Source organism: Bemisia tabaci, chromosome 2 (genome assembly GCF_918797505.1).
Source record: "Bemisia tabaci chromosome 2, PGI_BMITA_v3".
NCBI classification, from domain to species: Eukaryota; Metazoa; Arthropoda; class Insecta; order Hemiptera; family Aleyrodidae; genus Bemisia; species Bemisia tabaci.
Window position 1 is genome coordinate 27,705,288 of NC_092794.1, and position 14,166 is coordinate 27,719,453.

The following is a 14,166-nucleotide window of genomic DNA, read 5'->3' on the forward strand; positions in this document are numbered from 1 at the left end:
TTTTTTGAGCTTGGCAGTTGATTTCAGAGAATACCAGTGGCACCATCGTGTTTCTCCCGAACTTTTACGTAAGAATCAATAGTCAAATCGCAAATTCCTCACACATGCAACATCTCCATTTTTCATAACCTCTCCTGAAAAAATGGACAAATTTAACAAATTGCCCCAAAAATTCGAGAAAATCTGGCAATGTCTGAAGGCTGTAACCGTCGCTCCTTTAACGAAAGGGCGTATCTTAGTTTCCACGTGAGCCCTGTCCTCCGTATAACTCCATTTTCTTCGGAGCTCATGTGGAAATACAAATACGCTCTTACGTTAGAGGGGCGACGATATGACGCTCCTCCTTAGAACATGATTAATGTAGTAAGAATCAGTGGCGTGGCGTGCTTTGCGATATATCCATTGATATGTCATTTACACCTATGAAAAAAGGTCTATAAGCAGGATGTTCGAACACCTTAGTAATCGATTATTTACTATAGATTCAAATGGGGGAATATCGATAATCGATCATTCACGCCACGCCACTGGTACACTGGAAAAAAAAAAAAAAACACATTAGATCTAGAGTTCAGCCTCTTAAAAACATCGACAAGAAAAAGTACTCTTGATACAATCAGAATCTAGCTTAAATCAAGAACCAAGCCTCTTAATTTAAGCGGATTTCGTTTTGATTCAAGCAAAAATCCGATTGAATCAAGAGTATTTTTTCTTGTCAATGTTTTCAAGAGTCTAGACTCTAGATTCAATGTGTTTTTTTTTCCAGTGTGAGAATGCATGTTCAACGAGCAGTCATTGACGTTCGCAAATTGAAACCTGTGATTGCAGAGATGGTTGGAGGAAATGAAGGAGCTTTTTCGCGGCATGACGGACTTCTCGATGTTTCTGGAGCTCCACTTCCTTCTGATCTCTCTGTCGACGATTCTGCTTTTCACTTGGTTCATCGTGCCCTACTTTTATCTCACGGATTTTATAATCAATCAGAAAGTGATGACTGAAGCCGAAGCTACTAGCATCATCAGCGTCATCGGTATCACAAACACTGTCGGAATGGTGAGTTGGATTTTTTTTTCTTTTCTTTTTAAAGGTAAACACATGTTTGTAATGGGATATCGATAGCTAAAGTCAGAGTAGTCTGCCTCCATTGCAAAAATTCAAGCTCTGAAATTGAGTTGTACTCATGGCCGGATTTACCTACTTGCCGCCCATGGGCCGCCTGTATTTTGCCGCCCTCTTCTCATTCATTTTGAAACATCAATTAAAACCATCAAGTGAACGTGCCGGAGGGAGAAGGGTGCATAAGACGCGTTCATTCGTGTTGGGCACATTTTTTGCGTAAGCCCTGTCAACACCACTAGCAAAAGTTCACGGAACTTCGCGCGAAGGTTCAGTTCCGTAAACCTATCTCTGTGTGGACAATAAGGCCTTTCATTTGTAAGAAATGAACTAAAAAATTAAGAAAGAAAAAACACAAATGTGGTCTAATAATTTCAACTTCCGCCGCCGTGCCGCGCTAACCACACTGTGTTTGGCGCAATGCGTGAAGTATTCATGTAGTCTTGTGGGCACTGTGCGTTTCACGCCGCGCCGACCGCTGTTGACCGTACTGTGTTTGACGCAATGCGTGAAGTATTCATACAGTCTCGTAGGCGCTGATATGTGTTACATGCCGACCGCCGCGCCGAGGGCATCTCCCGCATCTCCTTTTCATCTCAAGTCCTCTTCATCATTTCTCTCTGCGCCGCGCCGCTCCAGGCCAAATTACGTGTTTGGTTTCTCTCTTAACTCAACTAATTAAAGGTGCGCAGTCTTTTGTATCACCGAAATACGACAAAATTAGAAATTAATGAACTCTCAGGCAATGAGAGATTTTTTCACCTTTTCTCGTTTGTAATTTTATTCTGATTCCGATTTTTTTGTACTTGCATCTAAAAAAATTGCAAAATTTGCCGCCCCCTAATTTTGAAGCCATGGGCCGCGGCCCATGTGGCCACCCCCTTAATCCGGCCCTGGTTGTACTTATAAGAAAAAGAAAACAACATAGAAACTTTTCGCAATTTTCCGTGAATCTTTTACACAGAGTAAACAAAATGTACAGATATTTTAAGAAAAAACCTATGGTTATAGTTCTCCTGTAGGTAGGATGTTTCCGGCCAAACAGCTTACACCCATGTCATAACGTTGCTAAGATTGTGCATATCTATACATTCAACTGTTTAGTTGGTGAGAACTGTAAGCTTTGTTCTGAAATTTGCCTCAAATTTTCTTTCTATTTTTCTAAATATTTCGGCGAGACAATATTTATAATGTGGATGATTTCGGATCCTTGTAAAAAAAGGAAAAGTTGCATCTTAGCGACGCTGACATGGATAAAAGCTATTTGGTCGGAAAGGTCCTCATATATGTATGTGTAAAGCGTATGTTGGCAACGTCGCAGTTGAACAAATGCATTATTTTTACTTTAGTCAGTTAATTAGTGCATTTCATCTAAATTAATTCACTTCTCATTACTTCTAACTCCTGCCATGAATAATGATGAAAACCAAGAAACACACAGCCTCACTGCGCGTCTCTGATTCTGTCGAGTCCGCCTTCATAAACGATGATGGCAATATTAGCGACTCAAAAGCACGAATAGTTAATCACCTTCCGGCCAAAGTATCACAAGCGCCATTTGACGTTTCAAAATTTCCGCCGCCATTTTATCTTCTTACAGAGAAATTTTTAGTTGAATATGTCCGAAAATGTCAATGAATTTTATCGGCAGCACAATGAAAGGTTATCGAAATTTTCGGACAACTTCGTTGAACATTTCTCCATAACAAAATAAAATGGCGGCGGAAATTTTGAAACGTCGCATCGCGCTTGTGGTACTTTGGCCGAAAGGTGACGAGTTGTTACATTCGCTCTGTCCAGGCAAGGAGCCCACGTTGATAAGTCAAAATCGAAGATGTTGATACCGAGGAATTTTTTTTGCATTGAAACTTGAAACCAATGTTTGATGGTCTATTGGAATAAGGCGCGGACAAGTTGACCGAAACACGACATCAACCGACACTGAATTCTCCACGCTTGTTGCTAACTAATGGAAACATGAATTAGCTGAAAAAAACCTTCAATCCCACTCGCTCTCATTCATTGAACAGGAAAAATCATTCCATAAACGACAATTTTTCCACAAATAAATTTTTTTTTCGCATTTTCTTCCACGTTTCCTCCACATTTCCCTATTACCTCCTGGATTATTTTCTGCATAATTGTCATCCTTTCTCTTAGTTGAACTTTGAGAGAGCCGTGGGCCACCATTACAAAGAATCTTCAGTTTTAATTATAACTAGCTGCTCCGGGCGCCTACGGGCGCCTCCACAGCTAGCAATGGTGGTGCAGTAGCTTATTTGGAATCGGAGCGATTAGTGGAAATCTATTTAATAATGATGATGATTCTGCGGCAGAAGATCAAGGAATTTAACTGCCTCTCTGCGTTACAGGTGGAGACTGCCATTCTACCGAAAAATGTTATAAAAAGCTCGCATTATTAGTTTTTCTTTTTTTTGTGTTATTTTTTAATTTTTTTTATTTTTATTTTTTGATAACTTTCTAGTAATGACTATGAGGCTTTTGGGATTTATAAAAGATCGAAGCACCTCTTTGTGCACGATGTTTTTTGTACGGTTGCCTTTGGGAAGAATTTTGACTTCAATATTTGTACGATGTAGCTCGTGAGAGTGCAACATATAGTTGACCATGGCCAAAAACTGTTTGGGGTAAATAAATGCCGACTCGCTTCAGTGTTTGACCCTTAGCTTTGATGATGGTCATGCAGAACGCAATGCAAATTGGAAATTGTCACCTCTTAAAAGAGAAAGGGAGAGAGGAGTCTGCAGGTGACAAATCAATTCTTGGCAGTGAAATTCTTTCACCGGCCTTCTCACCGAAATGACCTGCAAATCAAGACAATTTTCATAACGTTTCCAGACGATCAATCGGGTACCATTCGATAAACCTTTAGAAACGTTGAGGTTTCTTAAAAGCATGACAAAAACCCCCTCGGAGTTTTTTAACCCCCATTAAAATTTTGCAAACTCGCTTCGTCTTGCAAAGTTCTCATATTTTGAGTAAGTTTTCTGATTTTGAAAAGAGGTCAAAGTGGTGAGAATTTGATTGCATTTTGCACCAATGTTTGGCGAGAAGCATGCGGAACAACGGGTAAAACCTGTCTAAAATCACCACCCTAGACAACAATTTTTCCTCGAAAAGGGATATCATTACCCATTCTCTAAGAAGTCGGTCGATGCATGCCAGAGCATACGTGATAACCATGGGAGCTTCACCCCAAAAAATGATCGTTGTTTTCCGAATAGTCTCAGCCTCTCTTGAGCTAACCGTCAGACTCGACACCGAATTCTCATTCAGAACCGAAGGAATTTTGAATTTGCTACGAACCGGCCGACCGTTAGGTAGCAACGATGCGGCGATACCTGTCCAAGCAACGGAGATGACGTCTAAGTTTTCCTTTGTACAATACGCAGTAAGATATTCTTAAACGAAAGTTTTTCCCGATCCTCCTGGACCATCAATGAAAATCGCATTACACGTGTAAGATGGATTTTGGATGAGACTAATTATTTCAGAAATAATTTGATGTTGCTCTGGATTAGCGGCAGATATCATGGAATCATAGTTTTAGGGGGAGGAGAGTCAGGCTCTGACCCTTGAAGATTCAGGTTAATTGGAAGCAATTCCGGAAGATCAAATGATGATATTGAAAATCCATGAAGTCTTAATGTGCTTTCAATAGCAAAAAGCCAATCAACGTAGTCGACCGATCAACAAAATAAAGAGAGAGGAAGAAACGAAGTATCAAGCAAATTTGAAACAAAGTTGGAAAGAGAAAAGAACAAATAAGAATGAAATGTCCATAACAATACATGTTGTTAGCAATACGTGTGCGCACCGCTGCAGTTAATAAGTCAGGGTCGGTCAAACCGCCAGGATGCCTATCAAGAAGTGGTGAAGCGGAGTAGCCGAGAGATTGCGACGGAATGTGGGTGGTGAGTGACGAACGACAATGCGACCCAAACCTTCTTTGAGGTTGGTGGGAGGAAAGCTATACGAAAGAAAACGGAGATAGCCGAAAGAACGTGGTGGGAGGGGTGGCTGGGACCCTAGAGGGGGTATCTAGGGACGGGCAAGCAGGTAGCGGCCAGATGACCGCTCGAAACAGCTGAACTTTACTCGTCGATAAAAGTAAGAAAATTTAAGAAAATCGAAAAAACAATTACAGCCTGCAAATCTACAGATCAGAAGCTTTCATTTAGAAAAAACCCCATGCAAATCGGTCCGGTGGTTCTCTCAAAGTTAACGTCCAAAGATTCGGACCTCCGTTTTAATGCATCGAAGAAAATTGAGAAAATCATGGGAGAAAATTTGAGAAAATCGAAAAAACGATCACAGCCTGCAATTCTACAGCTCAGGGGCTTTCATTTAAAAAAAAGATCACGCAATCGGTCCGGTGGTTCTCTCAAAGTTAATGCCCCAAGATTCGGAACTTTGCATTTTAATTATAGGATTTGGCTCTCAATACCTCTTGAAAAAACATAAAGAATCCAGAATGTTAAAAATATTTATTAAAAAAAAAAAACTAGATTTTTTTTGCGAATTTTAGCCTGCGCGATTCGCAGCTTAAGCCCTCATGAGTAACGTTTTAAACTCCTTCTTTCGGAAAAAAATATAAGTAAGTATGAATTGAGAGGACGGAAAAAATTAAATTGTTGATTTACGTGAAAAGTGTGTAGTTAAAATCGGGGTCCGACATGTTTCAATGTAGATTTTACAATAAAAATATGCCAATTTAACCATTCGCACCCTCATGGTTATATTAGCTCTCCACTATTCTAAAATGTATATTTGGAATATGTCGCACATATTTTTTAAAAATTTCATCGTTTAGCAGGAATCCATTTTTTCCCGTGTGGTTGGGTTGTAATACTGCCGTGCTAAGGAAGAACGCCGTATGAGCCTTCAGGCGTTGCCAAGTTTCATTCGATAAAAATCGAATTTACAGGGACAGTTTTGAAAATTTATTTCCAACATTTTCAGACAATTTAGTACGCAATTTACTCTAAAATACCTGAAATTTTTAAAGAAAAATGTGCATAAATTTCGTCAAAAATACATGTTTTATCGAAGGAAATTTGGCAACTCTCGAATGTTCATACGGCGTTCTTCCTTAGCACGGCAGAATAAGTCTTTTTAAAATTATTTATCGATCATATAGATGACTTATGAAGATCACGGAATATCCGCAGGTAAGCGCCCACTTTCATGAGTGATCCAATACAACACGTGCTCTAATTTCGATGAACATTTTGGATTAAGTGTCCTCCAGATCGGAATCATGACAAGCAATTAATTATGTTAATCGAAGTTTATCCACGCAATCAAGTGGCGAACGTATTCCAAACCGAGATCACCGACACCGCTATTGCCAACTGGAACGATATATTTAGGTACTCGCGAAGATTGCATTCATCATAGATGCCAGCGACTTGATGAATGCCGGTGGTCGGGTTTTAACACTCGAGACAACAGATTTTCTCGTACTTACACATGGTGATCAGCTGCTTACTTTTGATTGATAATTTGTCTAGGTACTCAACAGTTTCCGAAGCTTTGACCTGGTTTATGGGGGGGGGGGGGGGGAGGGAGGGGAAATTACCTCTCTTTAAAGCCGAGCTATCATTTTTGCTCGGTACGGCCGCTTGCGGGGAGTAGCTGAGAGTTTTCGAAACAAATCTCTAAGTGCTTGTGAGTAATTAATGGAACGGCGTGATATGATGAGATATTTTATAGCTTTAAAATTGTACTTCACTTATCATGAGACGGATTATACATATTGATGCGGAAAAATGGAGGAAAAATACGATCCTCAGTTAACGACTTCTTTACATTAAGTTTAATCTTTCTATTTTACTGAAGGCGAACAGATCAAACCTCCAAAAAACCGTACATTGCATTTTAAGCAATTTTTTTTTAAAGTTGAAAAATCGCAATCGAGATAATAACGTAAATTACATTGCAAGGAGAAAAAAACTTCGTGCGTGGGACCCGAAGTTTAGGTCATATGGATCTCTGAAGTTTTCGGATTGAGCATCTTAACACTTTAGGTCCAGCTGCTGAGGTTTGGATCGCACATCTGAAACTTTAGTTCGTACATCTGAAGTCCCTACTAAAAATTGGCAGTAGAATCTGTGTTCCAAAATACCATAGACCTATAGCCAACTGTAAGATTTCCAATAGCTTCTATATCCGGCAACGCAATTTCTTATAGCCTTTTATAGCAGATGGCGATTAAGCAACAGCCTGACGATAAAGTGTATGCTAAACGTTACCAATTACGGATGCTAGGACTTAGTGAGTTTTTGGACTACCGCTCTCTTTTTGGGCCGTAGTATCTTGATTTATTTTGCGAGGAAAGCTCCGTACTTTTGAAGGATGCCTGACATTCCTAATATGTTGGAGCGCCCTCAATTTCGAATGATACTGTGCAATACCTCTGGTGTGAAATAGTTGCTTCAAGTGCCGTGGTACGCTGCGGCGCGGCAGGCGGGCAGCCAGCGCCTGCAAACCTAACAGGGATACTTCACGCATTGCGCAATGCGTGAAGTATCCCTGTTAGGTTTGTAGGCGCCAGTGCGCCGCCGCTCCGCTTTGTGTTAGGCGCTAATATTTAATCTCGTGGAGTCAGCGTTGTTCAACTCATGACTTTGAAATTTTTGTACACTCCGTATGGATTATTCTCGTTTTAATTGATGAAAACAAATATGTAGTAAAGGAAAATATAATGTGCGTTTTATTAATATTATGGTGATTCCGTGCAAACTTAAGGATTTACAAAGCACACGAATTTCTACACAATTTCTCATAGCTTTTTATAGCCGATGGCGAAAAAGCAACAGCCAGGCGATAAAGTGTAAAGCCCGGCGACAGGAACTATAGCCCGGCTGTTTAATTTTTTATCGCTTCGTGTAGCCCGGCCGTATGATTTTTTCCACTTTCTACAGCCAGCTGTATGATTTTCTATCGCCTTCTTCAGTCGGCCATAAGAACTCCTAGGGTATTTTGAAACGCAGCTCCTATCGCCAATTTTTACCAGGGTACTTCGGTTTTCACATCCGAAAAACTTCGGCTCTCACATGTGAAGTACTTTAGATGTAAGAACTGAAATTTCATTTTTGTGATCCGAACCTCGACAGTTAGAACTAAAGTGTTCAGATGCTCAATCCGAAAACTTCAGAGATCCATAGGACCTAAATTTCGGGTCCCACTCACGAGGCTTTTTTCTCTGTGTGTAGACACGCGAAGAGCACCAATGCAGTATAATATCATCCTGAACTCAAAAAGAGATTTTCGAATTCATCCTCGTTAAAAATGACTGAGGGGGGGGGGGGAATAGGAAAAAATTTCGTCGTGCCTATTGGAGGGAAACTTGTTTTCTTGCTTCTTTGTTTTTGAACTAAACAAATTCAGATTTTACTGAATGTCAAAGGGACTCAGATTTATTTAATGTTAAAAATAATTGTTAAATATTTAATATTTTATTGATTTATTTTTTATTTTAAATTGAATGTGTCGGCCTTTCATGGTGTAGTGGTCGCAGCGCTGGCGCTATGACCGATGTATGTACCAGGTTCGATTCCCGGCTAGACGATCCGAGTGTGATAGTATGAAACAACGATTGCCTCGGGCAGGTTGTAAAGTGGGGATTGAAGGGCGTAGGGCCCTAAATGAAAGCGGAAGATTACCATTCGTGTTGTAATTGAAATAGTAAAAAAAAATTTCAAAAAAAATATTGATTGAAATAATATAAAACGAGATCTTCAGCGACTACGCATGTGTGTCTCTGAATTTTGGATCAATATGTTCCCTTATGAGTGTTTCCGCAGCCAATATATGAAGAAATAATTATTTTTTTGTTTCAGGTGCTCCTCGGTTGGGCAGGTGATTATCCTTGGATGAATGTCACGAAAACCTACGCGGCATGTTTGGTCGGTTGTGGTGTGACATTGATTCTGATGCCATTTTTCACGACTAATTATTGGGCCATGGTGTTCACCTGCGCTGGTTTTGGAGTATTCTTCGCGTCGAATTTCTCTTTTACGCCTACCATTCTCGTTGAGTTAATTCCTCTAGAAAGGTTCACGACTGCTTATGGCCTCACGCTTCTATGTCAAGGAATTGGCAACCTTCTAGGACCACCGCTCGCAGGTAAAATAAAGCTGAAAATCCATAAGAGTATATTAATTGTCAATGAGCACTAAAGATACTACAGGGCCGGATTTACCTACTTGCCGCCCATGGGCCGCCTGTATTTTGCCGCCCCCTTCTCATTCGTTTTGGAACATCAATAAAACCATCAAGTGAACGTGCCGGAGGGGGAGGGGTGCATAAGGCGCGTTTAACTACTCGGGTCGGATACATTTTTTGCGAAAGCCCTGTCAACACTACTAGCAAAATTTCACGGAACTTTGCGGGAAAGTTAAGTTCCGTAAACATATCTCTGTGTAGACAAGGTCCTCCATTTTTGAGAAATGAACCAAAAAATTGAAAGAACAAACATAAATGTGGTTTAATACTTTTAACGTCCGCCACTGCACCGCGCCGCGCCGGGCTGATCGCACTGTGTTTGGCGCAATGCGTGAAGTATTCCTGCAGTCTTGTAGGCGCTACGCGTTTCACGCCAACCGCTCCTGACCGCACTGTGTTTGACGCAATGGGTGAAGTATTCATGCAGTCTTGTTGGCGCTAATATGTGTTACATGTCGACCACCGTGCCGTGCCGAGGGCTTGTCCTTTTCATCTCAAGTCCTCGTCATCATTCCTCTCTGTGCTGAGCTCCCGGCCAAATTGCGTGTTTAGTTCCTCTCTTAACTCGACTAATTAAAGACGCTGTCTCTTTTATCACCGAAAAACGATAAAATTAGAAATTACTATACTCTCGGGAAAGAGAGATTTTGTCCCCTTTTCTCATTGATAATTTTTTGTTCTGAATCCGATTTTGTTTATACCTACATTTAAAAATATTGCGAAATTTGCCGCCATGGGCCACGGCCCATGTGGCCACCCCCTTAATCCGGCCCTGGACTGAATATACTAAATAGAGTAGATCATTTAAATTGCATTGAAAGTATAAAAGTTCTTACGGAAAAGTAATTTTTGCACGACTTGCTCCTTGGAAATTCTACTTATATTTGGCTGTTTCGCTTAAAGCAGCAGACTCATTATCCCCAACTTCACCCCGGTACAACCAAAATTGTTGATACTTTTTATTATTTATTATTATTTTTAATTTTCTTATTTCAGGGTGGTTTTTTGATGTCACCAACATTTGGGATTACTCATTTTACCTGGCTGGATTTTGGATCATAATATCAGGATTCTTGGTGGCGGCAATTCCGGTCACAGAAAATCGAAGGATTTGGGGAGATGGAGAGACTGAATATCAGAAATCCGAGGTCTAGCCGTCACGCCGCGCCGTTACCGCTGCCCGGTTATCTCGCCAAGTCGCTTCCACGGCTCAAAGTGCCTTCAATTACTATCGACGCAACAAGACATGCACATCATTGGCCCTAACGTGTCTTTGTTGAAAAGAAGCTGAAGAGGCTGAAAAGGCCTATTTGAAGAGACTGGAAATATCTTCTTAATGCAGTGTCAAGAAATCTTTTATTTAGACCCTGTCTCTTCATAACGCTTTCGTAGTTTTAACGAGCTGAAACAGTTTAGAAAACTTCCAAAAGAAGGCCTTAAAAGATAAAAGAATAAGCACGAGTATTACGCTTCCATAATGTTGTATTGTTTACTCAGATCAGACTCAAGACTTGTACCCGAAACCAATGTAAAATATTATCATTATTTTTTAATGGTGTCCTCTTTTCACGAGAGGCATAATTGAGTATTTTTTTACGCGCTTTACTTTGACTTTAGTATAAGTTTGCGTGCCTTACCGAAGTACAATAAATCAATTTATGCCAATCTTTTCTACTCCAAAAAGCTAGCTTTTATGATATACCTCTATGATAATAGATTCACAGGCTTAAACACGACCGAACTTTTTTTTTTTTTTTTTTTTTGGACAGCGGTGATTATAATTAATTTTCCTATGCCTTGTGTGTATAATTTTCGACCATATTTCGTTCCATTTCATTTACTTTTTGTGCACAGAAAGAAAACCTTTTCATACAAAAATATGCTCTACGACAATACTGCCATTACAGTGCCTTTACAGCGCTCAATTAGAACCATTTTTTCTAGAGAGAACATAGTTTTGTCTCACTTAAAATAAGATAAATGGCCAGTGGATGATACATTCAATTAAAAAAAAGTGTACTTTAAAACAAGGAAAGATTTTAAAAAAATTAATTCCCAAATGCGATTTTGCGCTCTTGATTCAGGCAAAACTTATTCTTATTCCAACCAGTATTTTATCCAATAATATTTGCAAGTGAAAAAATGTATTTTTCTGAGACTTCCTTACCCTCCAATTTTTTTGTAATGTTAGTTTGTATACAAATGCGATAGTGTAAATTAGCCTTCCGATTTTGTAAAAAAATATCGTCTCGTCGTAGAAACGCCGTAAACACATTCGTGCCTTTTAGGTATACCCCATGCCTATTTACTTAAGTCTGTGATTGATTGTTTCATTATATTATACGTATCTGATGAATTTCTAACACAGTAATTAGTCTAATTTTAGGATGTACTTCCTCATGTAGTTTCCCGGTTTGCCCTTCCAATACGTTATACAGTAAGTTGGATTGTCATAGTAGCAGAGTCCTAAAATCCTCAACAACTCCAATTTGAAATACCTCGAGTATACTATATAGTATACTCGAGGTATAAGCATACTTATCCACTTTTTCATACACACTTTTACGCACCTGAAGCTTTCTCAGGAGTAAATCAGTGGCACATTACAGCCCTTATAGATTGAATTAAATTATTTATTTTTGATTTATCGTCAAAAGCGATGAATTTTTTTTTCTCAACTAGGGATTATGCTAGCAAAAACATCATTATTCTGGAAGCAGCTTAAATCAAATGTATTTCAAACTTTTGAACGTATTTTAAACAGTTTTTTTTTTTTTTTTTTTTTTTTTTTTTTAATTTTATCCTAGAGGAGCGGTGAGTATTAAAGCCGTAGTAGCAGAGTCCCATATCAGAAGACTCAAAATGTATCAATAAAAATATATTTTGTACATAAAGGATGTGTACTAAGGTCACCTTGGTAACACCTCAGTAAGTGTTAAAATTTATCATTGTCATTTAATCTTTATTGACAAAAAAAAAAATACACAAAATTTACCTAACTTGCATTCATTGTTTCCCAAATTTTGACATTTTTTGACAAAAAAGCCAGCTGTGAAGCCGGATTAATTTTTTTGGCAGCCTATTTCCTAGCATTTCAACATTGAACGTTTTTGTAAAAAATCGTGATCCATGTACTATGTATATCTTCTGTATTTTTTTTTAGAGGCACACAAATTGACTCTGCTACGACTAGGAATACCATTATGCCATACAATGAAAAGTATATAACCATGGTGAAACTACAAGACCACGTATCTCGATTTGCGACGTTGTAGACTTGCTGCCATAAGTAATTCATGTTTTAGATGGGGAACTACTCAACGTCAATTCTTGAAAACTTCCTTGCTTTTTTTGTGCGAAGAAAACTCTGTGAAAATTACGAGAAATGACATTGATTTATTCTCCTAAAAAAACAAAATAAAAGAGGAGCGAAGATTTTTAAACACCGCAAATTAACGAGATACGTGGTCTGGTAGTTCCACCGTCGATAAATTGTATCATAACATGTGAGTGTAGAATAATTGTAAATATGTGTAACAAAAATTGTAAATAGAATGACGAAATTAAATAATGAACAAATTCAATCTCATGCATACATTTATTTTACGCATCCGGTAAATATCCAACAGCAAATATCTCTCGATTTTCTCATTTTACGATTGAAGAATCTCCTTCATCTTTCCATGCTATTTTTAGGGAAAGTAACCCGTGAATTCTCAAAGGCGTCTATTTCTTCTTCTTTTTGCACGCTTTTTCTTTCTCTTTTTCTTTCTTTTCCTCCTTCTCATTTTATCTTCTTTAAAAGAATAAAAAATATGCTTTATTCGTGAAATTTAATGACTAAATATGGGAGATAACAATCAATATTTCTTGGTATTATGACCTTTCAGTACATTTTTAGGAGCAGGAGCAAACATACTGCAAAAAAGAAGGAAATTTCAGAGCAAATATTGAGAAATGAAATTTTGAACCGATATTTCGACGGTGAAAGTCGGCAATCACATAACTCGGTTTGCGACGTCGCAGACTTCCTGTCATACTTTATTTTTTAAATGGAAAACTACTCAACGGCAATTCTTTAAAACTGTCATGATTTTTCTTCTCAATGCGAAGAAAATTCTGCAAAAACTTCAAGAAATAATATCAATTTGTTCTCCTTTAAAAAAATGACGTAGAGGCGGAGATTTTCCGACACCGCAAACGAGTTATGTGATTGCCGACTTTCACCGTCGATTTGTACATTTTTCAAAGGGTATGTTGTATTAGTCGAATTTGACAGAGAAAAATGATACCTCAAAAGTTTATGCAGGGGTCTGGGTACCTAACACTGCCAAAATTTATTTAAGGGAGGAGACACGCCTCTTTCCTTCGAATATCAGGGCATACCTAATCAAGAAAGTCTCGAAACTGCTCATGAATTCTGGATGGATCAGATCTCCAGGGAGGGGGAAAGGTTAAGCTAATTCTAGGAATTCAAGTTCCTAAGGGTAACGAACACTTTTATTTTAACTTCGTGAACAGTATTGACAAGTCAGAAGAATTTCACAGTATTTGTTACGATGTACATGAATCTCCTGCGTTCACTTTAAAATGCAAACTGGTGCATCCATCTTCAATCCGACCCCTTGCTCTCCAAAATTCACTCACATCAGTGGCGCTACAGCGCGGCGAAGAATCGGCACGCGAATAATTCTGCTGCAATTTCAGCCCCACGTTGCGTCGCCATCTTGAATTCATGAAAGTTTTGATATCGGAAGAACGGATTGGAGGAAGAGAGAGAGAGAGCTTTCACGAAAATTA

General features: G+C 38.9%; 1 protein-coding gene across 3 annotated transcripts in view; it reads left to right on the forward strand.

The window, feature by feature from the left end:
* Positions 1-12,950, forward strand: part of LOC109032482 (uncharacterized) — a 61,080-nt gene extending 48,130 nt beyond the window's left edge. For 2 of the 3 annotated variants that reach the window (XM_019044637.2, XM_072297063.1), the window contains exons 5-7: positions 829-1,053; positions 8,982-9,267; positions 10,363-12,950. In XM_019044637.2, coding sequence (XP_018900182.2) covers positions 829-1,053; positions 8,982-9,267; positions 10,363-10,520 — 669 coding nt within the window. In that variant the 3' untranslated portion in view covers positions 10,521-12,950. Of the gene's footprint in view, positions 1-828; positions 1,054-2,916; positions 3,205-8,981; positions 9,268-10,362 lie in introns of those variants that run through there. The other variant, XM_019044638.2, reaches the window with a different exon arrangement.
* Positions 12,951-14,166: the final 1,216 nt, after the last annotated feature.